Genomic DNA, 26399 nt, shown 5'->3' on the forward strand with positions numbered 1-26399 from the left:
AAATTCAAAACAATGATAAAAGAAAGACATGGCCATTCATTATAAAGGACGTACCCTTTTCTTAGATATATGGCTGGGTTGTTTTGCTATAGATATTGCGTGATAGGTTACAGATTTGAGGAATTAAATGTTGACAAAAATAACAAAATCATAGATATAAACAACACTATTAAACGCAATCTGTATATCCTTAGACAATAAATAGCTACCATGTACATAATTTGTGTTTTAGCTACATATGCATGAATTTAAAATCATACCATAGGCATATATAGTTTTAGAGTAAGTCCATGCAACACAATTTCATACCACAGAATGTACTATATTTGATGCTATGAGCTAACCATGAGTGTGCCATCCTATATGCACTCGTTTAACTGACTTATAGGACTCATATGTTATGTAATCTTGTCTTCATCTTCTGCATCACATGAGTATCTAGTGAGTATTTTACTATATAAATCAGAACACTGATGGCAAGTGTAGGATGAATGTAGCTAGGCAGTCAGGGTAAGGATATGGGGTATGTGGCTTTTTGGAGTTAGGCACTTGCCTATCCTACATACTCCCATGCAATAGTGGAGTGTACTGCAACATGCAGGTATTATAGAGATGGTGTATTTGCATGCATGCATAACGTTGGGTGCCACATGTATTGTATGGGTGTTTTCTGTATAAGAACAGACCTATTGTGACATGACAACTGATGGAGGAGGATGGACACTTGTATGGCAACACTCATACATGGAAACATCACCTCTCTCCACTAACATGTACTACTTCTCAGATTACTACAAGGCCTGCATGTGTTACCTATATGGCTGGATTACCATCTTTAATTCTTATACTGATCAACATTGAAATCAACCAACCCAACACTCCACCTGAGTCCATTATAGTTGAACACTCCTTTATATGTATATACAACAGTTCCCTTGTGGTAGGCTACAATCATTTGTTCTGTTGGATTGAAAATTTCTTATTGGGTATATTACACCATCCACTAGCATTGCAACCAGCGCCATCTTTTATTGGAGAAGACCCTGCTTTGTTAAGATAAACATTGTCAAACATCTCCATGTAACCACTTGCAAATTATATCAAATTTGCTACTTGTGTATATGTAGTAATGTCCTATATGACTTTCTGATAAACTGATAAAATTTATAATTTATGTTGGAATAGTAGCTAATATCATTTGGCAGTCAATTACAACTCGCAAAAAAATTATTATGCAAAATTCTTCTTTATGGCTGAACGTTTACTATTGTATAGCTATAGTTACATACTGGTCTTTTTGCATGTTTGTGCATTACCATGTATGCATGTACATATGTAACTAACTAAGTATTCATAACCTATATAATCACAACTAACTGGTCAGATTTTCACAGCTACCCAGATCAATAGCTAGCAAGCTTGCAGACTGAATATAGTGAAAGTTATTCATTGTGTAGAGCAAGCAATTGCAGCATGAAGTTGAGTTTGATAATCAGTCTTTCTCTGAACCTATCATTACTGGTGGTTGTGAGGTATGTGCTTTTGCTTGTCATTGATTGTATAGGCTCTGTTTGGAGTACATATATAGCAATATATGTTATTCTTATAGTTCTTCTCATCTCAATGCCACTGAGAAGTTGATTGTCAAGGTACAGTGAATGACTATTTTAGCAGTATATTACGCATGTGTACTATTACACAGAGGCAGGCTACAGGCCCACCAACTACAACATGTGATAGATCAAGTGAGGACTCTAGTGAGTTTAATCCTGTGACACCTGACACAGTATGGATCTGCAAGAGTGGTGAATGGATTCCCTACCAGTAAGTAATATCTCAGCACCTCTAATGGCATTGTGATAAATTTGAGCTTGCATGTAATTAGTTTGTAATTGGCACTGTATGTAGTATTGAGCCATCATTGGGAAGGATCAGATCACTCAGTGCTAATTCATGTAAACACATCAGAGAAGTTGTAGCAACTAATTGTAGTGGAGTGTACTGGGTACAGGACATGCAGGTACTCAATGAGTTAGTACATGTATACATGTAAGGCATAAGTTTCTGTTATACATATGTAGGTATACTGTGACATGACAACTGATGGTGGAGGATGGACACTTGTATGGCAACACTCCTACATGGAAACATCACCTCTCTCCACTAACATGTACTACTTCTCAGATTACTACAAGGCCTGTGCTACCTATGCTAGTGGATGGTGTAATATACTCAATAAGAAATGTTTCAATCCAACAGAACAAATGATTGTAGCCTACCACCAAGGAACCATTTATTACTCATATAAAGGAGTGTTCAATTATAATATAGACCATGACTGGACTGGTAGAGTGTTAGTGGACTTTAAGAAAATTGTTGACAGATGTACTCATAGTGGAAGTCCAGATGTCCAACCGGCACCATCAGCTCATGGAGGAGATTCTGCTCTGCTGGGAATAGCTTTTGATAAACGAAGTTCGTATAACTACAAGGGCAATTATGATACAATTCAAGGAAGTTTTAATGCACCATGTGATTGCCGATTTTCTGTTTGCTACCTTGCATCTACCGGACTACGTGGTATTCAGCAAACCGTCGCCATTTATGTCCGCTAAATGAATAGTAGTGCTCATATAGTTCCCTGAACATTAATTAATAGCTGCATACATAGCATTTCACTGTGACATACACCTAGGAGTCATTTGATTATCCATGCAGTAAGCTTTGATCAACTGTTAAACATTGCTGAATTCCATGTAATATATTTGTGTCATGATGCAATTATCACCTTTTGGGCTGAAAAATACACACACATATGTGTGATACACACACATATAGGTAGCATGGCCATATGCATATTAAATAAAAGTCATATAGTCTCCACTTTTGTCTTGCATGGAATATGGTTACAATGAGGTGGTCTTATTTCAGAAGAGGTTATTTGGTAATTTCTTTTATTGATTAAGATTTTACAACACAAGTGCTGAAGGTCTGTAAGACACCTGACCTTACAGCCTGTTTAAAGATGTTATGTTTGAATAGTTTTATTGTGCATATACATGTATTAGCTACTATGAATAGTCATAGCCTTCATTACAGTTAATGATGACGCTCACAAACTGGTGAAGTATAAAAGGATTAATTGAAAGACCATGTGGGCTTGCTAAAATGGTGCGGATAATCTAATCCATGCTAAAACTGCCAATTGCAATCAGTAAAAAGGACATGTCTTTCAATGAGACCATGCAGGGTTTAAAGAGATATGAAGTGGTGGCTAAAAATGGCTGCAATGGTGTCAATGCCAAACAATTTTTATTGCAATACTGTCATCAAAATTACAGCCATTTCTTGGCTGCGACCTATGATTTAAAAACTGGACTCTTATATACAAATACTGAATATTGTCAAAGTGGCAGTCACTAGTTGTTATGTTTAGTGGTAACCTTCACTAGTGTATTTTAACTGTGTATAGATATGATAAAGGTACTTACTTGCACAACCTCCATTATATACATCCATGGCAGTAGCAAACAATAGGGCCGACACCACACAATTACTAGAAATGTTTATGCTATTATGTATGTAAAGGAATAGAATATGTAGCTTCACTTCATTTAACTGAGCACACTAACCACACACCTGTGGGATACACCAGTCCAATACCCAAACAGCAAGATGAAGATATAGCAGTCACAATAGCTAACAGTTACAAACATCAGGTAAATTGTCATGGTGTTTAGGAACAGACACGATTCACAAGCATTACCATACCTAAGCAAGCTATATATTTGATGAAGTAGGGATTCATGGGCAAGCCAAAGAAGTATAGCTATGGTATATAGTTATGTCCCTTGTTTCACTACTTTTTGGTGTATGTGTTTGTTTACTTGTTTAGCTATAGTAATGTTATAGCTGGATACTTCCAATCTTTGACGTTGATCCTTGTTCACCACTGTAGTCATGGTTACAGTTCTACACACCATAGCAGCATTGTGTTAATCAAAATGTACTATGCCAATGTAAGTGTTTAATTGCATAAATATTTGTATCAAGATTAAATATACAATACAAGCATATGTGTAATATGTAACTACGTATGTACATACACATAGCATAGCTACCATTACATGGCAGTCTATAAAATCACAAAAAATATCTATTAATGTTGCACGTCTGATTCAGTTCTATTCTTAAGGATAAAGTTTTGATCATCAGAATTTTTCTGAGCTAACTGCACCATCACCATTTAGCTCTTACCAGACTTGAAGCGAACATCACTAGAAAAAACAGAAAAATTTGCAGTTACTGGAAACTCTATAGCTTCCCAATATGTGCATGTGAATCAATACAGTAACAGTGTAGCTATCAGAGCCGGTTACAGCAGACATGGGAGCCATTTGGAATGTCTAGGGGCTTGCCTCGGGAAATGTTTATTGTAACAGTCTGAGATAGGATGTTCACTATTCTTATTTTACTTCCTTGTTAGTTGCAGCCACTTACAGTTTTTAAGAGAGATAAATGTGATTGTTCTATTAGAATGGGTGCATGACTGTTCTTTTAGAGTATGTTGATCCTTTTTTCCTTTGTAAAAGGTATTTCTGATTACCTGAAAATGCTGAGAAAAATACTTGAACAGTCTCAGACTCCTCCCCACCACAGGAATGAGGTAGAAAAAAATCCTAGAGCAAGTGGTAAAGGTATTGCGGTGGTAACTATATCAACAATAATGTCATAACGTTTGTCATTGCTTTGGCATGAAAATAAAACTTGTTGACAAATTTTATTATTGGTTTACCATGGTAAACAATCAAGCAGATTTGTTGCTACATAATATACAGTACAACATAAATAATATTAAAATTCACAATGGAAATTCTTCTATCTAGACAGTCTGGTTCACAATGCTATCTATATTTCTGAAATCTCTGTAACCATGGAATGCATGTGCTAAACAAGCTAAAAGTAAATATTGACTGTCAACTAGTGCTATGTAATAGAGTGAGCAGAGAAGGCTACACAAATGTAAGTAACCAAGTAGAATAGTTATTGTTGGTAGAGTAAACAAGTCACTAATAGGTATACAGGAATTCTAAGTGGATAGTTGGACTTAAGTAATCAGATATTGATGTAAACATGGAAACTTTGTCCAAATGGGTAAATTACGATATTAATTTTGTGTATAGCATTCAGCTTACTTATGCTGCACATATAATATCTGCATTAAGTTTTTTGCAAAATTAACAACATACTTAAGTGTTTACCTAAACACCTGATACTTGGGCCTTGCTGGGCTAATCAATGAATTCACCTAGGCTACAAACAGTAATCTTCAATATATATGGCTTCAACAATGAAACATGCCTCAGGGATCTAGTACCAATGCTGATCACTATTGAAAAGGTGTTAAGTAAGGTTTCATTGACTGTTGACAGAAATTTATTATTTTACTATTATAGCTAGGTATGTCAGTCAAGAGAGAGGATCATTTTAGCTTTCTTGCATGGATTTAAGACACGGTACGTAGTTGAATTGATTTAAGACATGGTACGTAGTTGAATTGATTTAAGACATGGTACCTAGTTGAATTGGTCACATTAGCCTTAGAACAAACAGTGCATGTCAAGGAATCAAATAAAGAGCTGATGTACACCAAATGAATACAGTCAGCAACATCCACTTTCCTCACATTGTATCATAATCGTTATCATGTCTGTGGAGTTACAATCAAGCAGTTTTTTGCCATGGGATGTGTCATCTGTATAGGTTGTTGTAAAGTAGTAGGAGATCATTACTTGACAGTAATCTCTACTTGTCTTACAGTTAAAAGTATTGATAAACCAGCATGGCTACATTTGGGATTAAATCTATGCATATAACCTCCTCCTTAATTGTTTCAGCACATTTTGCATTACTTGCATTTTTTGTTGTAACTTTTTGTTGTGTACAGATGGAAATTTATTACACAATCTAGCTATTTCTGATCACATACATAAATAACTGCTTAAGGTTGTTTTGTTACGTCCATCTTCTTTAGAATTCTATCTCATCACCAAGCTGTATAGCTACTCCTACTCACATATGCTAATAAAAAACTGTCAAACAATTGCATTTGTTTTTAAAAGATGAAATGAAAGTCTGAGAGTAACTTAGATATAGTGTCAAAGGTAATGTATATTTGGAGTGCACAATTGCTCAAGGAATGTTCAGGCGCTTCACACACATATTCACAAAAATTGCTGTAGAAGTTTATGCACCAAATAGCTATCTGACTTTCTTTTTTTGCTACAGCAGCCCTCCAAGGAAATATTTGGATTAACATGTAGAAGAATCAGTTATTGTTTATACAGACTACCAGCCTTGTTGTGCAGGAAAAAATGATTGATGAATTCATATTTAGAGCAACCTTAGTTATGAAAATTCTTTAACTGGATTTATATGGTCTGTATGTATAACACCCAAACAGTAAACGATGCATGATAATATGCAGCCAAACAAACTAACTGTTTGGGTGCCTGGTTTTCTGTTTGTCATATAGACTGCACAATAAAATAAATTGAATTAATCAAAACGCTATAACTATGTTTAAAATTCTGTAACTGCTGGAATGCGCTAATAAAAGTTTCTTTAACTGTCCATGGACAGTCTCCTTTTTCAGTCTCATTTTGATAACATACCCCTTTTGGGTCATAGAGCTGGTTTTTTCTTTTAATTTTCCAGGCTTCACTGGCACAATCTTTTCTTACAGCAAATCTGTTTTTGGATTACTACCAGCTACTATTACTAGTTCTTTTTTTGTTCATATAGTCACATATTATTTAGTTAAGACGGCTACAGTACTTTCAGTGTACATAAATTGAAAGTGCTAATCTACCTATATTACAAATTTATGGCATCCAGCACAAAGTAGAGTGACTATTATAGCTATACTGGATTGATCAAACAATCATTTTCAGTTTTTTGTTATGTAATTCTACTGTTGTTTGCCGGTCTAAAGCTATACTTGCAGCTGTTGAGTGATAGTTGTGGTGCAGTGTGAAGTGGAATAAAAATATTGTTCAACAAATGGATTTGCTAAATTTTGGGACCACTTGGCCAGCAGTTTGACATACAGTACCATCATGTATGTCATTGTAGAAATAAAGTTCATGTATGTGGAGTGATGATAATTATATACCCATGGTCTGTGTCATGTAGATTAGTCTGATTACCTACTCTTCTTTGTGCATTCCTGCTACAATGCTTTAAATCTATTCTCAGTTGATCCCATGCCAAACAATAGTTGTATGTACCTTTCTGGTAGTTGCATCTTATCTCCTGTATGTAGCTTCTTGTATAGGAAACTTGCACAGATTGGACATACAATGTATCCAGGTGTAAAAAGTGCATGCATGGGAGTGAATCAAAATAGTTTGTTCATTGTAATACACATATTAATCTGTATATGATTACAGGTGGGGGGAGGGAGAGATTTCAGTATACATATATACGTAGTTTAGCTAGTAGCTACACTTTAAACATTATTTATGCATATATATCCCGTGCAATAAACATGGGCGCATACATTTTATTTTCATATACCAGCCATACTGCGCCTTCTTAAGTGAATCTTCCATCTCAATAAAGTACATCATCCCATGTTATTCCCTCATTTGATTGACTGCAGTTAGTTAATAGCAGTAACTGAGTAGTTATATTTACATAGACTTATACTTGTATACCTGTTTACAATTTCATTCATCTTGAGATGTGACTTAAAGTAGGGTCACTGAAACAGCCACTTGGAACCAATCTGTCTTTTGAGGTAGCCTTCTGTGTTGGTCTATTATAAGTCCTTAGAGCAGGCAAGCAAGCAGACCAAATACCTAAACAACGCTTGCAACACATTTTCCTAGTTCATGAAATACACAAGTAGTCCATTTACAGACAATGTCATGCATGCATCCAAGTATTGTGCTCCATCATGGCAGTGGTCTACTTACCTGTCTAATTTAGTGGGCTTCTATTGCAGCTGGGGACTTATATACCTACCAAACCATCACCCAATCATTTGAGTCTATCCTGCGCACAGTGGTAACTAAGATGAAGGTAATATTAACCTCTAGACTGAAAATGTCATAAGTTATGGCCATGCATTATTATATATGTAGTAAGGTATTCATGCGTGCACCAACTTACAACTCACAAAGCATATAATACCAGCTACATATAGCATGCGTGTTCATTTTGTACGTACGTATGTTTGTACATACACACACACCGCCCCGGGCACACACACATCTTATCATCTTATCGGCCTGTCTGTTGACAATAGCAGGGTCCTGGTTCTGAAGAACTGGACCTGGCACAAACTTAGCTTAAGCATTATTGCTGGTGCCGGGTGAGATCACTTTTGCGATGGAACATTCTGCTACATCCACAGTAGAACTCTGTTTGTTTTGGTGGAGGAGGCTGACTGGAACATGTACTTACAATGTCTGGTTAAATCTCCAGAGCGACTAAAAGTTCTCCCACAGCCACAGACAAAAAGCCAGTGACCACAGTGGGACCCCTAGCAACTCCTTTGGATGAAATGGTTTGGCAAATCATGCCACCTTGAACAATCCTTGGCTACCTCATACCAACTGAGAGCATCCAACCCCATCCTCTGAACATCCCTGAAAGCTACATCCTTCCACCACAGCTTAGGTACATAAAATGGTCTAGTAGTTAAAAGTTCTCCAAACAGCATCTGCTTAGGTAAACACACACACACATACATGCACACACACACACACACACACACACACACACACACACACACATACAGACATACAGACACACACGTACACACACACAACACACATTCATACACACACACAGAGAGACATACAGACACGTACACACACGTAAACACACACACACACACACACACACACACACACACACACACACACACACACACACACACACACACACACACACACACACACACACACACACAACACACACACACTGTGACACACATACATACATACATACATACATACATACATACACACACATGCGTGTGCGCACACGCACGTATGCATAGGCGGTGGAAAGGGGGGGGCTAGGGGGCTAAAGCCTCCCCCCCTCAGAATGATATCACACCGAAATTATCTTTCTTGGAGTGGGGCTGAAAACCGTGATAAAGATCGAGATACTCTAATAGAGCAGTCACTCTAATAAAGTAGTCAGTGTGTAGCGAGCTATGTAAGGATTTTTATGTAGTTTATCAGCTAGAAATGGTAGCTGGTGAGGTGGAAAGCTTTTGTCAGTTGGTTGTGACCTTTTTTTTTTTTTTTTTTTTTTTGGTCTCACCTTACCAAACTATAGAAATAAGTCTGGGTCAGCTCAGCGGAGGCCCCCCTCATATTAACTACTTCCTCCGCCGCTGCACGTATGTAATTTCTTTGATCACATGATCACCTGTTATTCAACTAAGTTTAGAATATTAATCTACTGTCTGTTGACAGTAAATTGTAATTTAATTTTGTAATATGACCTGTACACGTTAAAATGAATAGTCTTTCAACCTTACACCTATATTCAGTGGTCCATGAAAATGTTGATTTAATGATCTAATTGTAATGTAAGTTGTAATACAATTTTATAATGTTCCTATATACACAAAGCAGAGTGTGTATATATATGATGTTATGGTAGAATGAATAGCCATTTAACCTTAAACATACTAATATCATTATAGTATACCAATATTATTATAGTATACTAATATTTATAGTATACCCATGGTCCACCTACTAATTGCCATTTGTCTACATACCAGCAAACTGATCTGACAGCTCTTACTACTTAGTAACTAGTAACCATTCATGGATAAATTTGACTTTTTTGTTTATTATTTATTGGCCTCACCATTATAGTATGCCCACTGTATGATACAAGTGCTACATATGTGAGTTTTTTGGTACAAATATAATTCTAACTTAATAAAAATAGAGTTTACAAAATACTATAATATAGCACTTAGCTTGAATAGTTCTATACATTGGTAGCAGTAGCTATGATGAGTTATTTCTGTGATCTAACATTTAATAAAAGATCTGACTAACTTTGACCAAACACTAGTCTTTATATATATTGAGAATGCAGAGTCAAGTTGCTATGTAAATATAAACTGGTAGCTACTTTAATTCAATAGTGATGTGGTCTTTTCAGTTATTTTATTTCACACTAGGCAGTGCAAATATTTTTTTATCGATTAATCAACAAAATATGATTTTCTAGCCAGAACATATTTAACCTATATATGCTTATTTCAACTAATAAGTTAAAATCTTACAGCTTTTTAAAATCATAATTTTTCTGGGGTTACTAGTACTCCTTGTCACCACCCCTGGGCACTAGTGCTGGACAAAAGATTGAACGAAGTACTTGACTTTCAGATGTTGTAAAGTCAACCACTGGGCTACCGCGGTTGGATTGGACTCTACGCAAGCAGGTGATAGCTGACCGTAAAAGAGAAAAAGTTAATAGAGCACTACAGCCAAGATATCAACAAGCTATAATATGGTTATGATCACTTTTACTTTCCATAATTATCTATTTAGGTGGGTAATAAATCTCATACACTCCACCTTGTTTTCTAATATACTCCACACCTCAGGAACAACATAACATATGCTCAAAATCTAGGTTTATCCAATGAGTACGCATTATTAACTTACAGTGATGCAATGAGGGCGACATAGCTGAATAAACTGTTCATCCAACCATAGCTAATTAATCCTTTTTATGTCAAAACTTTACTCTATAAAAGCCAGCTTTACTGTTGTAGTTCACAGCTCACAGTCCAACTTAGTAGTTACTAAAATGAAGATAGCTGGTTCTCAAAACAATTTCAATTTTGCTTTGATACTTAGTTTGGTCTTGTCACTGGTTTGCTTAGTGATAGTGTTTGTGGGTGGATGGCATTTCCAGTCTTCACTGGTTGAGGAGAAGGTGAAAACAGAGGCACAAGAAGCAACTTAAAGAAAGTGTAAAGGAGCAACTTGATCAGCTACAAATCCAACTAGTAATATTGGAAAATCAGTATGAAGTGAGTATTTCATCTTTTCGTTTTGCATAATTACTTAATTATTTATGCACGCATATTATTGTACAGTGTTTTATATACCATCTCCATAATTCTATATAGAATAATCTTCAAGCCCCTAATGAAGCTGACAACAACAACAATAACAATGTTACTAGTAAACGCAACATATTTAAAAGAGCAGCCACTGATGTTTATAACTGCAGTGAAGGAATAATTGTCATTAAAGGAAAAGATGGTCAGGATGGACTACCAGGACCTCCAGGACCTCCAGGACCTCCTGGACCTGTTGGACACAAGAGAGATGCAGAACCTATTGAACCAGGTTCTGGATTAGGTGGAGGATCTGAAACTGGTGGAGTGGTGTATGTACGATGGGGCCATAAATCTTGTCCAAACACAGGAGCAGAATTGGTATATTCCAGCAAAGTAGGTGGCTCATACGTTTCTCATCAAGGAGGTGGTGGTAATGCGCAATGTCTACCAGATGATCCAGAGTATTTTAAGACCATTGGTGGAACACAAAACTTGGGGTTTATGTATGGGACAGAGCATAAGTTAACAGATAGTTTAGTAGGCAGTTCACACAACACCGATGTTGTGTGTGCTGTATGCTATGTCCCTACAAGAAATGTTGCTTACACACTGCCAGCTAAGTACACTTGTCCAACTGGATGGACCAGAGAATACCACAGCTATTTGATGAGTGAGCATTATAATCATCACCGATCAACATTCTCCTGTGTTGATGAGAGCCTCTCTTCAGTAAATGGTTCAGGCAACAATAACAATGGCTTTCTCTTTCATACGGTAGAAGCAGTATGTGGAATACTATCATGTCCTCCCTATGACAGAAACAGTGAGCTGTCTTGTGCTGTGTGCACCAAATAGAGCAACTCAGTTTCTTATATAAGAACTTAGTGAGTGACAAAGTGTTAGAAATAGTGACTCTTATTCAGGTCTTTTTTGCTTTGAACATTGTAGCTATACAAAATACACACATGACTTTTGGTTATTTCACTTGCATAAAAACTAAAGGTATGTGATGTGTTCGTAAATAATTTGAGCTATGCAATAATGTTCACATTTGCACTATATAAAATACAGAGTTACACATGTTCATTGTGTTGTTTATGGTATATACATAGTCTAGTAGATATACGGAGGTAGAAAAAATTGTTGCATGTGGCATCACTAGCAGACACATTTTAGTAATCATGTGATACCTTGATGAATTGTAGCTATTTTTTGTAAATATAATGTATGGTGGATTTCACTTTTACACATGATAGCTATATGCTGCGGGTATAAAGAAGGCCTAAATCATGCAACATTCCATGAAGATAAAAATGAAAAAATAATATGGAGAATTACAAACAGACCAAGAACATTCATAAAGCCCCCTTCCTCCCTCGGAAAGTACGTACCATTCAACTGGTCTGCTACATTCCACACTATTGTTTTAAATAACAAATATTCTCACACTGCTTATAATGGTTCCACCTGTGCTATGGGCCACATGGGTTATATATAATACAGGAAAGGATGCAAAGACATGAGATGGCAGCGTGGAAGTGAAAGTACGTAATAAGGAGATAAACAGCTGCAGATTGTATATAGCATAACATCATTGCAGCCATTTGTTCTTTGCTGCCACCTTTGATTTCACAACCTTTTCCACCCAGGCTTTTGAAGGCCACACCCTTTTCAAGAGCGACTCCAGGAATTTTGGTGACAGATTTCCAAATTTTCTCACTTAAATATAGCTGGGTCTAGGGGCATGCTCTCCCAGGAAACTTTTGAAAATGTTGAGATTGAATCTGGTAACAATTTTCACCAAAAAATCTTTAAAGCTGATGTTTTAAATATATGTTAGGAATTGCGATACAGGCTGCTGGTGATTGTTTCTACCAGCATAGCATCAGGATCAGGCTAAACATAAAACTATGTTGGTCTGGGAGCATGCCCCCAAGGAAATTCTTCAGATATTAAACACTCTGAGATACAATTGTTACAGGCAAACAACGTAACTTCAAAATGTGATTTTTCTATTAGGGTAGCTGACTGCTCTATTAGAGTATTCCATCTGAACCTTTGATACCTTTGAAAATCAATGTATAATCAATTCTAATGAACTGAATATACTTCACCAGTTTCTGGAAACCTCAGAAATCCTGTTCCTGCTTTTTACAGCTTAGCTGTTTTTGCATAGTTATATTATAACAATTGCTAATAATATCAGTCAGATCACCACAAAATAATTTTAAGCAAGTTTAAAGATGACCAAAATAAAGTGTAGGTCATCTACAGTATACCTGTACAGCATACTATAGTGCCACCCAAAGATTGCAGATCTGCATGGATGTTTGCATTATATCGATCAGTATAATTATGAAGATAATCTTTGCTGCATACCTCAAGATATCATAATATTATGAATGCAGCCATGTACTGCCAGTTGAAGTATATATGTACACTACAAGTCCATGCATGATGCATAGGATATTTCAAAGGTGATTTCTAGGTGTCACAAAAGCAGGGTCGCTGTCCCCAGTTGCTGATTATGAGATTCTTTCAATAAATTTAGTACAGATTAATGATTCCAACTATTTTCAGCAAATAGCTAGTAACCATTAAGTCCCTTTACTTATACTAGTGGTCATGCATGAGGTAAATAGTGACAGTGTTAGTGGATCATATCTAGATCACGTAACTGGAAATAGAAATCTATTGTACCAAGCTGTGATAAAAGGGTGTGGCCTCAAAAAGACCAGGAAAAGTTGTATAATCAATGTTAGCAGCCAATATGCCAATTGTTTTAATGATCACACATTATGTTAGTAATGTCACATTTACTGACTGCATGACTGACTGACAGACAGACAGACAGACTGACAGACTGACTGGTCCTACACATGAAGTCTATAATAAGTACACAAATGTTTGCATCAAAATTACCTACACATAGAGTACCGGCAGCTTTTCAATACATGAATGGACTAACAGTAAGAGCCATTGATAATCAGAATCCTTTCTGTTGACATTCTTATGGCCACTGACACTATAAGTCTTTTGGCTTACTGGTCAAATTGTAGGTATATTATATTGTATTATTGTATTGTTTGCTTTTTTTGAGAACTATTAATATAAATGAATGTGACCAGATTTTTGACCATTCAAGGGATCTTCCACCATACATCCACTGAATTCAGTCAGGGGTAGATCTAGGGGTGTTTAAACTGGTCAAGTATATTCAAGCAGTTAATTGATTTGCAAAGGTTCAGATTGAAATACTCTAATAGAGCATGCAGTCAACTACCCTAATAGAACAGTCACATTTTTGCATTATTATTATTTAGTTACCTCTACCAACACAGTAAAAATCACATCTCAGAGTACCTGAATTTTTTCTAGGAGTATGCCCTCAGACCCCCAGAATGGCATCCATATTTGTTGTACATTTGTTTCAAACTCAGCTTGCTCCTGATACAATGCCAGCAGAAACAAACAAGCCTACATTAATACTGTCAGTTTTAAAGATTGAAATTGTTACTGACAAATTTGGTAATTAAACACCAGAGGCAGCGATCCTACTACACTGGCATTCACCGATATACTAGTATTTCACCGATATACTGGTATTTTGATAGTTTTCAAAAATTTCCTTGGGAAGCATGCCCCCAGACCACCCTAGATTTAAGTGTGCATGCAACAACAAAAAATTTGGACAGCTGTCACCAAACTTTCTGGAGCCGTCTTTGATTCTATATAGCTATAAAGATAACTTTGTTCAAATATATGTAAGCCAGATATATGTTCAGTGATGTTGCAAATCTCTTCTTACCAAATTTGAAGCCATTAACCATTTTTTCAGTCTTTAGTTATGAATCGTGGTAGCTATGTTGATAGCATGTGGGAGACTACTTTTCGCAAATCTGGCCACATATAAATTTTAAAAATTAAAGCACAATCTAAATTGTATTTGTAATTTAGCTAAATATATGCATGTAGTTACTAGTATCATGTGTATAATTTACTTAACAGCCTATAATATCAATACAAAACTATATATTAATGTTGCACATCTGATTCAGTTCTACTCTTAAGGATAAAGTTATTATCAATTTCTGTCTCAGGTTTTTTCTGAACTATCTTTGCCATCATTTGATTCTTAACTGGTTTAAATACAAGATAAGTAAACATAATAATTATCAGAGGAAGCAGAAGATTTCGCAGTGACTGGAAATCTCTGTAACTTCCCAGTGTAAGCATATAAATCAATATAGCAACAAAATATCCAGTGCATAGAACAATTGCCAGCAATATAAAAGGAATGGGAATTCCAACACATTTCACAATGGTGACAAGACTGAAGCAAGTCAAATAGCCACATATAGCAAGCAAGACTACCATCACATAGACAGAAGCAGTTTGCAGTGGGTCATTAATGAATGCTAGTAACATATATGGTAAGAAATAGATACCCACAAACATGATATTTGCTGAAATCAGAGATGCAGTGATTACTATCACAAATTGTTTTCTTGAAAACTGGTTTGTACAAAGCAGTATAACGGGCCATAAAGTTATAACAGCAATTGTTGTGAGTATTGAAAAACATGAAGAAACATAGTTCATTACAAGATACACAAGATGATCCACGTTTTTTGCGTCATCACCACAACCACCACCATGACAAAACACTTCTTTTCCATAGTCATGAAACCTTGAAATAGACAAGCCAGTGAACACAGTCAATAAAATAGTCACTGCTATATTGAACACAATCAATGCTGGTACATGCATGTTTCTTAAAATCTTGCTATTTTTAATTAATTTAATTTTAAACAAACCATATGTTAAATCTTTGTAATTTGTGATAACTTTTGAATCAATTACATGAGAATACTTCACTTCCAAGAGCCATTCCACAAGAGATGCCAGCATTGGATGGAGATAGAACAAAATCAAGAATAAGAGTAATAGTCCTAGAGCAAGTGGTAAAGGTATTGTGATGGTAACTATATCAACAATAATGTCATAACGTTTGTCATTGCTTTTGGCACGGAAATAAAACTTGTTGACAAAGTCTATTGGTTGATCATGGTAATCTATCACTGCATATGTCTTTATCTACATAACAAAGTAGAATATACGCAATAAATACAGTGGAAATGAGGCAGTTCAAATTGTTGTCCATACCTCTTAAATATCTGTAACCATGGAATCATTGAAATGCACGTTAAAATACACAATGACTTAAGCAAAAGAAGTGCTGTTATTGGATACCAAATACATAGTGCTGTGTAATGTGGTAGGCAGAGGACAGTGATTACAAAAGTCCTGGTCACTGCTGTTAAATATAGAAACCAGCAAGTGGTAGTTATTATTTAATAAATAAAGAGATAGCTATAAACAGCAATTCTAAGGTGCATTGGGGATGGTTGGAACCATTGGATGTGACAAACAAGGACATTTTTCCAAGCAGTTATATTTCAATATTTGTGTATAAGAGTCAACTTTCATACCTCGTTGTGTATGTCTAGTCTCAACTTTCATGTGAGATGCCATGTACCCAATCCAAACTTTGTATACTATTTTAGTGGATTACAGACCACATAATATTATAGGCTGTATAGCCATATATGCATGTCCAATTTGTACCTGAGTCCACTGAATATTCTCAAAATTTGCCACAAATGCTTTTGGGAATTTCCTAAAATTTTCACCTATTATACTCTTCAGGTATTTCCATTATGCTTGCATTGTGCTCCTAGGTTAGCAACATTTCTTGCAATTATCTTGGAACACTTTAATCAGTGAATCCTCTATTAGTGTATTTCACTACAAAGTGACTGTTCTATTAGAGAGTATCGATCTAAAGAGTTATGTACAATGCATTTTGATTACTCTATTGCAGTTTCCACTGACTGCTCTATTAGGGAGTATCGATTTATTTTAATGGAATTAAGCTCCATGCATGCATAGTTTGCTAGCATTACGCTGGCGTATTATGTGCTTTTTTTATTATGCTGGCATATTAATGCAGGCCTACTATAATTTGTACTGTCCAGAAGATAACTGAGATCACATGCCCAGATAAGTATGTATGGATATGAGGGGCTCTATTGTAAAGCACTAAGTAGTACACTTTAATTGTGGTTTATTTGGCAATGACTGTAATTTGGTGTACAATTCAACAGACTATCAAATTCAAAATATTTACTGCACTATATGTTTTTTTGCAAATTAAGAGCCATACCTAGAAATGGTCAGTGTTGGCCAAATGACCTGATATATTTGGCTATATACCCAAGTAGTAAATTCACCTAGCCTAAACATCATGCAAAGGTCACATGTATAAGTTTTCACTGACTGTATATTATCTTACTAGGTATGTCAGTCGAGAGAGTAGGTCATTTTTAGGTCCCTTACAAAGACATGGTAGTTGGATGGTCACATCAGCCTCAGGTATATTTACAGCAAACAATGTCATCCAGAACAAGGGATCCGGGCCAAGCAAGTAAAGAGCTGTTGTACTCCAAACGTATAATTCTGAATCCGTACTATTAGTACAGTTTAAATAGGCATCTTCCTCCATTGAATCATAATCATAATCATCATCACAATCAGTGTCATTGTTTGTGGAGTTGCAATTACAAACTTGAAATGTATAAATAATCCTAACAAATTCTGCTGGCTCTTCACCAGTACTATAAAAGGCTTCAGTAAGTTTATCAAGTAGATCCTTGTTGTTTAATAAATAGGAATGTAGCTGACTGTATTTCTTAATGCAGTCACAGTTATCTGTGTCATTACAACTCTTACCGCTACTTTCAACTTGAGATGCTATCTCTTCAGCCTGACAAATGAACTGACAAGCTGAAAACATTAACAACATGGTCATGAACAAATTCATTTTTGCTTTACCCAAACTCTCTCACACACACACACAGACTCTTTGCATTGTGATTTAGTTCAAATGACATTTGAAGCAGTTGATTATATTTATTGTCATGCAAATATTTTTGGTAGATCTTAAACCACTAATTTCCTGTTATCAAATAGTCGCATAACAACAGTGTTACAATAATTTGATCAGGGCATATAACTGTACTGAAGGTGCTCAGAATCTGAAAAAGGTGTACGCGTATGGAGAATTATCATGTAGCAATGTAATCAATATTTTAAAAATGTTTATATTATTTTGAATAGACACTGATCAAATTATTTATGAATCAATGACAACACTCATCTATGTGATTAGAAGCAGGTACCCAAGCAAGCATGTAAATAATTCCATTTTAACGCCTGAAGAGTTTAAGAATATTATATTTAATTCGTTATGAGGAGCCATGTATATACCAAGTACTGTGAATGTAAAAACTCCCTGGGAAAGTACCATTACTATTACTACAGTTGGTCTACCACATACCACAAATTGCATTACCAAAATTTTCACACAATGCTGATAAAAGCCTCTCCTGCAGTTTAGGTCACGCCTATATGTGCAGCAGGTTGTAGTCAAATAGGTAAAAGATGAAAACATGAGATGATATGAAAACAACAACAAAGTTAAAAAAGAATATATTTCACAGCTGTTAAAGTGGAACCCCTCTTAAAGGACACCTCTGAATTGAGGACAGCCTCTAAATAAAGGACACATGTCTAGGTCCCAAATCAATAGTACCAGTGCTTTATGAACTCCTGAATAAAGGACACCTCTTTATGAAGGACAAGAATAAATTCCCCAGTGGTGTCCATCTTAGAGGGGTTCCACTGTATTATAGGTGTGATTGAAGTCATGAGAAAAACTGTTAGTGATTGGTTTTGCTTTGAATGGCTGTTACAATCCACTGTGGAACAGCAGATCTCTTAACTATAAAATATGTAGTATCATTATATATATTGATTTGTATAGTGCAGCTTATGGCTACCACAGGAACAGACATCAAGTAATTGTGAGTTATAATTCAGAAAGAACTGTTCATGTACAAGTTCAACCAGATCTAGCTATCACAGATACTATAGTGCAGTAACACTCATACATGGAAACATCTCCCCTCTCCACTAACATGTCTGTACTACTTCTCAGATTACTACAAGGCCTGTGCTACCTATGCTAGTGGATGGTGTAATATACCCAATAAGAAACGGTTCAATCCAACAGAACAAATGACTGTAGCCCACCACCAGGGAACCATTGTCTGAGCATAAAAAGGAGTGTTCAACTATAACATAGACCATGACTGGACTGGTGGAGTGTTGTGTTGCTGGAAATCTAACACATTCAGCTGGAACCATATTTAGTGGAACCTGATAGGGCTGAACATTTGTGCTATCCCCTTTCATGATTGTAGGATGCAACATATCACGATTATGATAACTATTGTAATGTTATAGTATGCACAGCTTTGAAAGAATTATTTAGCAATACAAATTGTATACTGATCAACACACTTAAGGTCATAGGCAGCCACATGCAGTTTAATACAAACAGCATTATGAATAATACTATCCTTAGAAATTCAGTGGTTTCTAACAGATAAGATTTATTCACACAATGAACTGTATCAGGCTTGTTTTCCGGATCATGTTCTTCCACAGCATTATGAACCATTTTGAATTTACTAAGATACATTTGTACCGCAACATCACGATTATTTATAATACATATCAACATCACGATGTTCAGATACAATCTCCCGGCCCTAACCTAGAACCTGATAGTGCTCTTAATGACGACATACACCTTTATACATAATCCAGGCACTTAATGCTTTAGGTCCCAAAGGATAATACAGTTATCCTGTGACTACATAGAAGAATCCATGACAGCTTTGTTTGATACCTTCAAGATTTACCATGAACACCAGTGGTATTTGTGAGAGTTCCACTAGCCTTCCTTCCAGTGTGCTGCACAAGTGTGTTACAGTGTATTACAAACCATGTCTTTTGACAATGTCATTAAAAATTAATGCTTACATAGCTATTACTTGTTTTATCTGCCACATCATCCTTTACTGATGCACACATGACTATCTGAAGTGCAAGAGTACTGTAATTTTTATTACCAATCACCAAAAGTTCCAAATAAGCCAATTAATCACCGGACGGTGGAGTTACTTGTCTAATCTGATGAATACCAATATATTTGGTAGTTTTTGGTCTACGAGCAGTGTGCTTGTTCTTCACGTTAATATCCTTGCCCGATTTAGTTCTCATCCATCCATCATGCAGTAAGTCACTAAATGATACTGGTAAGGAGCACAAGTATGAGATGAGATGGGGTGGGAGTGGTAGCTCTTTAATTCTTCTGCGCCGAGCCACACCCATCTGTCTCCTAATAGCTAATCGACACAAATGTTGCAGAGAAAACACACCTAAGAAATTAAAACAAAGAAGTATCATAAAACATGGAGTTTTACAAAAGAGGTATTACATTAAGTTGTGCATGAGTAATACATTGCAATTTTTTATCACTCACATCATAAAACAGTTCAACTTTGATGAATACACTATCAATGGAGTTTTGATTATATAAAAATTCAATTGCAATGGTGAGGCCATGCCAAATTATTTTTTAAAGCTTTTATCCCTTTAAAAGATGCCTGCTCCTGTATATCTGAGTTGGAGGCCTACAATAATACTTGAAAAAAGAAATTAAACAGTTCACTACAAGTCTTTTTTTCTTTGATTTAACAAGTAAACATTATTGTATGGAAATTGCCAGCATTTGCCTGTAGTCATTGTTTCCATCTACCGTCTGTGATGCTGGATACTAGAGTTATATACTCTAGTAAAACAGTCAGATGCAGCTAAAATGAATTTTTAATTGTATACTTTCCCCCAACCATTGTTAGAGGCAAACAATGATGTCAATCCATTTGGTATGTGCCTTTATTTAGAATTCAATGTCAATCTATCAAGATCTGCTGTGATATGCTTGAGGGGTCATGCATTGGTTGTCCTATACCATGATCTGGCCTACTCCAAGGGTCACATTAATTCTGGCAGCCTTGCTGTTCAGCACTTTGACAGCCAGTGCTGAGGGGGTAATGAGGAATATATATATATATAGCACTAATCTCTCAGCAGTGTTTGTGCAGTAGTCTCGCACGGCCAGACCACTTTTTCTCAGCACGGTACTTATCGATTAGAACTATAAGCGCCTACTCAAAAAAGGATCTGGTCCAGAAATAATAATTATACCAACTCGTTTTCACACCCTGAGCAAGAGCTCGGGGTGTGAAAACGAGTTGGCATGTTGATTCTGGATCAGACCCTTTTTCGAGCAGGCACTTATAATTCTAATCGAAAAGTGCCATACTGGTCTGGCCACACAAGACTACTTGTGTATAAGTACTGGTCACTCACTATCTCCAGCCTTCTCCAGGATTGCATGACATTTTGGAACTGATTCAGATAGTTCTAGAGGGGACAAGTGACCCACTGTGCCTTCAGGATTGTATGGGCTTGCTCCATAACACAGTAATAGCTCCACACACTGCAATCTCCCGTATACTACAGCCTGGTATAACGGAGATACAAAGTCATTGTCTTTAACATTCACGTCAGCTCCTGAATCCAGTAATAGTAGCATCACGTGCACGTCTCCAGCCACTGCAGAAATGTGTAGAGGTGTTTGCTGCCAAATATTTAAGGTCGATGTACTGGAACCTTGAAGTAGGAGCATCAGAACGCGATCATAGTCTACCTTCGAGCACGCCTCATGTAGGGGTGTGTTTCCTTGAGATTCGAGTTTCTTTCCGCTGGCCATGTCAATGTCCAATTACACAATGGGGCGATTCTTTCAGCAAAATAATATTTCTAAAAATAGTTTCCCACAATAGGAATATTTTGCAATTTATCACGTGCGCACAATGTGTATGCTTTATTAGAGTATTTACGCTGATCTCTTACCATCCCAAAGGCTTCCTAATTTATTCTGCCATGAATTTTGGATGCGCTGTATTTTGCATATCTGTTGTTCCAGGTTCGGTTGGAAAGGAATTGAAACACAAACTATGGCATGCAATAAATCCATCTCATGCTATAAATACATGTACTCCCATACCATTGATTGTAATTATTGTATACCTGTATGCAGTCATACTCGAATAAAATAAAATCATGTACATGGCACAGAGAGGGTAACAAGGGGAAATCATCTAATAGAGTAGTCAAAAGTACTCTATTAAATGATTAGAACAGTCATAGCATAAAAGGTATGAATTACATTAGCGAACTGCACTTGGAACCCTAATCTCTTCAGTTACAATAGAAATTTCAGCTACACTATATACATCAACAGAGTATTTGTTAGGAGTGATAAAAGCCTGAAACTATATACCACTATTCCAATATATGGGTGCTTCGCACCAATTATGTTATCTCTGATTTCAATGATTACATTTTGAAAGTGAGATTTTAGCTTCTGAACACATTAGAGCCCTTGTAAAGTATATCTAATCCAAAACAGCCAAGCTGTAAAAAAAGTGTGCGGCCCTCAGAAAGGCCATGGTGAAAAAAGATGTGAAATCCAAGGTGGCGGCCAAGAAATGGCTGTGATGGTAGGTTAATAGTAAAAATTTTAATAACGACAATTCAGGTGAATTTTTGTGTCGCTTCACAAAATTTACCTAAATTGTCATTATTAAAATTTTTACCATTAACCTACCATCACAGCCATTTCTTGGCCGCCACCTTGGATTTCACATCTTTTTTCACCATGGCCTTTCTGAGGGCCGCACACTTTTTTTACAGCTTGGCTGTTTTGGATTAGATTTCATTTCTTTTTGTATTTGTATATACCCCAAAGCCGGCCTATAGCCAGCTTTGGGACTTTTTTAACCTATGTTTTTTTCTTTACTACAGGAAGAAGAAGAAAAGATGAAGTAGATGTACTTTAAATATTTTATCAGTAAATGTACAAATTATATATACTGTATAATACATATGTGACCGGATTTGCGAAAAGGGGTCTTCCACACACATCCAATTTGCCAACTTTGACAATTGATAACTTCAGATTGGAAAGAGCTATTGCCTTGAATTTTGGACAGTGGTGAGCACCACTATAGCTGAATACGTGGTGAAAGTTTCAGGTTAATATGTTACTTGAACACTGAGTTATGGTCTCCAACGGTTACGGAATTGGATGTGTGTGGAAGACCCCTTTTCGCAAGTCCGGTCACATAATATTATATAGTTTACAGAAATCTCCATGGTGGTTTCTTTGTAACTGAACACTCTACAAGGTGACTTCTTCTAATTGCTCTCTCTACAGGGTGAATTGTTTGTAGCTGAACGATCTACAAGGTAACTTCTTGTAGCTGATCTCTCTACATGGTGATGTGTTTGTAGCTGAATTCTGTATAGGTGATTTGTTTGCAGCTGAGCTCTTTACAGAATGGTTTCTTTGTAGCTGAACTCTCTAAAAGGTAACTTCTTCTAACTGATCTTTCTACAGGGCAATTTGTTTCTGGCAGAATTTTCTACAGGGTGATTTCTTTGCAGCTGAACTCTCTACATGGTGGTTTCTTTGTAGCTGAACTCTCTACAAGGTAATTTCTTCTAGCTGATCTCTCTACAGGGAGATTTGTTTGTAGCTGAACTATCTACAAGGTAACTTCTTATAGCTGATCTCTCTACAGGGTGATTTGTTCGTAGTTAAATTCCGTACAGGTGATTTGTTTGCAGCTGAGCTCTTTACAAAATGGTTTCTTTGTAGCTGAACTTTCTCCAAGGTAACTTCTTCTAACTGATCTTTCTACAGGGTGATTTGTTTGTAGCTGAACTATCTACAAGGTAATTTCTTCTAGCTGATCTCTCTACAGGGTGATTTGTTTGTAGCTGAATTCTGTACAAGTGATTTTTTTGCAGCTGAGCTCTTTACAGAATGGTTTCTTTGTAGCTGAACTCTCTACAGGGTGATTTGTTTGTAGCTGAAATCCCTACAAGGTAACTTCTTCTAGCTGATCTTTCTACAGGGCGATTTGTTTGTAGCTGAGTTCTCTACAGGGTGTTTGTTTGCAGCTGAATTCTCTACATGGTGGTTTCTTTATAGCTGAACTCTCTACAAGGTAACTTCTTCTAGCTGATCTCTCTACAGGGTGATTTGTTTGAAGCTGAACTCTTTACAGGTGATTTGTTTGTAGCTGAACTCTCTACAAGGCGATACTTCTAGGTGATCTCTCTACAGGATTCCTTGTTTCTAACTGAACTCTCAACAGGGTGATCTGCTCATAGCTGAACTTTCTACTGGGTGATTTGTTTGCAGCTGAACTCTCTAAATGGTGGTTTCTTTGTAGCTGAACTCTCTACAACGTGACTTCTTCTAGCTGAACTCTCTACAAGGTGACTTGTTTCTAGCTGATCTCTCTACAGGGTGACTTGTTTCTAGCTGAACTCTCTACAGGTGATTCGTTTGTAGCTGAACTCTCTACATGGTGGTTTCGTTGTAGCTGAACTCTCTACAAGATAACTTCTTCTAGCTGATCTCTCTACAGGGTGACTTGTTTCTAGCTGAACTCTCTACAGGTGATTTGTTTGTAGCTGAACTCTCTACATGGTGGTTTCGTTGTAGCTGAACTCTCTACAAGATAACTTCTTCTAGCTGATCTTTTTACACTGCATATTTGTTTGTAGCTGAGTTCTCTACAGGGTGATTTGTTTGCAGCTGAACTCTCTACATGGGAGTTTCATTGTAGCTGAACTCTCTACAATGTGACTTCTTCTAGCTGAACTCTCTACAGGGTGACTTGTTTCTAGCTGAACTCTCTATAGGTGATGTGTTTGCAGCTGAACTCTCTACATGGTGGTTACTTTGTAGCTGAACTCTCTACAAGGTAACTTCTTCTAGCCGATCTTTCTACAAGGTGATTGAGTTTTTTGCAGCTGAACTCTTCACATGGTGGTTGCTTTGTAGCTGAACTCTCTAAAAGGTGACTTCTTCTAGCTGAACTCTCTACAGGATGATTTGTTTGCAGCTGAACTCTCTACATGGTAGTTTCTTTGTAGCTGAACTCTCTACAATGTGACTTCTTCTAGCTGAACTCTCTACAGGGTGACTTGTTTTTAGCTGATCTCTCTACAGGGTGACTTGTTTCTAGCTGAACTCTCTACAGGTGATTTGTTTGCAGCTGAACTCTCTACATGGTGGTTTCTTTGTAGCTGAACTCTCTACAAGGTAACTTCTTCTAGCTGATCTTTCTACAGGGTGATTTGTTTGTAGCTGAATTCTCTACAGGGTGATTTATTTGCGGCTTAACTCTCTACAAGGTGACTTCTTCTAGCTGAACTCTCTACAGAGTGATTGATTTTTTTTGCAGCTGAACTCTCTACATGGTGGTTTCTTTGTAACTGAACTCTCTACAGGGTGATTTGTTTGTAGCTGAACTCTCTACAGGGTGATTTGTTTGTAGCTGAACTCTCTACAGGGTGATCTGTTCATAGCTGAACTCCCTATAAGGTAACTTCTTCTAGCTAATCTTTCTACAGGGCGATTTGTTTGTAGCTGAGTTCTCTACAGGGTGATTTGTTTGCAGCTGAACTCTACATGGTAGTTTCTTTGTAGCTCTACAGTGTGACTTCTTCTAGCTGAACTCTCTACAAGGTGACTTGTTTCTAGCTGATCTCTCTACAGGGTGACTTGTTTCTAGCTGAACTCTCTACAGGTGATTTGTTTGCAGCTGAACTCTCTACATGGTTTATTTCTTTGTAACTGAACTCCCTGCAAGGTGACTTCTTCTAGCTGATCTCTCTACAGGGAGATTTGTTTGTAGCTTAACTCTCTACAGGTGATTTGTTTGCAGCTGAACTCTCTACATGATGGTTTCTTTGTAGCTGAACTCTCTACAAGGTAATTTCTTCTAGCTGACCTCTCTACAGGCCGATTTGTTTGTAGCTAAACTCTCTACATGATGGTTTCTTTGTAGCTGAACTCTCTACAAGGTGATTTATTCTATAGCTGATCTTTCTACAGGGTGATTTGTTTGTAGTTGAACTCTCTACATGATAGTTTCTTTGTAGCTGAACTCTCTACAAGATGATTTTTTCTATAGCTGATCTTTCTACAGGGTGATTTGTTTGTACCTGAACTATCTACATGATGGTTTCTTTGTAGCTGAACTCTCTACAAGGTAACTTCTTCTAGCTGATCTCTCTACAGGACAATTTGTTTGTACCTGAACTCTCACATGATTGCTTCTTTGAAGCTGAACTCTCTACAAGGTCATTTCTTCTAGCTGACCTCTCTACAGGCCGATTTGTTTGTAGCTAAACTCTCTACATGATGGTTTCTTTGTAGCTGAACTCTCTA

General features: G+C 36.7%; 2 protein-coding genes across 2 annotated transcripts; both read right to left on the reverse strand.

Moving 5' to 3' along the window:
- Positions 1-15011: 15011 nt before the first annotated feature.
- Positions 15012-18190, reverse strand: LOC136250513 (uncharacterized). Its single transcript, XM_066042730.1, has 2 exons — positions 17469-18190; positions 15012-16210 (listed from the first exon to the last, which is right to left on the reverse strand). The coding sequence occupies exons 1-2, from the start codon at positions 17994-17996 to the stop codon at positions 15149-15151; spliced, it is 1590 nt and encodes a 529-aa protein (XP_065898802.1). The 5' UTR covers positions 17997-18190; the 3' UTR covers positions 15012-15148.
- Positions 18191-19468: 1278 nt separating this feature from the next.
- LOC136250541 (ankyrin repeat and SOCS box protein 13-like) lies at positions 19469-21925 on the reverse strand. The gene is made up of 2 exons (XM_066042760.1): positions 21455-21925; positions 19469-20460 (listed from the first exon to the last, which is right to left on the reverse strand). The coding sequence occupies exons 1-2, from the start codon at positions 21855-21857 to the stop codon at positions 20180-20182; spliced, it is 684 nt and encodes a 227-aa protein (XP_065898832.1). The 5' UTR covers positions 21858-21925; the 3' UTR covers positions 19469-20179.
- Between the last annotated feature and the right edge of the window lie 4474 nt (positions 21926-26399).

Source organism: Dysidea avara, chromosome 3 (assembly GCF_963678975.1).
Source record: "Dysidea avara chromosome 3, odDysAvar1.4, whole genome shotgun sequence".
Classification (NCBI taxonomy): domain Eukaryota; kingdom Metazoa; phylum Porifera; class Demospongiae; order Dictyoceratida; family Dysideidae; genus Dysidea; species Dysidea avara.

Coding starts and splice junctions, on each gene's coding strand:
- LOC136250513 (XM_066042730.1), bottom strand. CDS start 17,996: ATGAATTTGTTCATGACCATGTTGTTAATGTTTTCAGCTTGTCAGTTC. Junction 16,211..17,468: donor TCTCTCGACTGACATACCTA/GTAAGATAATAT, acceptor TTTGTTATGTAG/ATAAAGACATATGCAGTGAT.
- LOC136250541 (XM_066042760.1), bottom strand. CDS start 21,857: ATGGCCAGCGGAAAGAAACTCGAATCTCAAGGAAACACACCCCTACAT. Junction 20,461..21,454: donor CCTGGAGAAGGCTGGAGATA/GTGAGTGACCAG, acceptor TTAATTTCTTAG/GTGTGTTTTCTCTGCAACAT.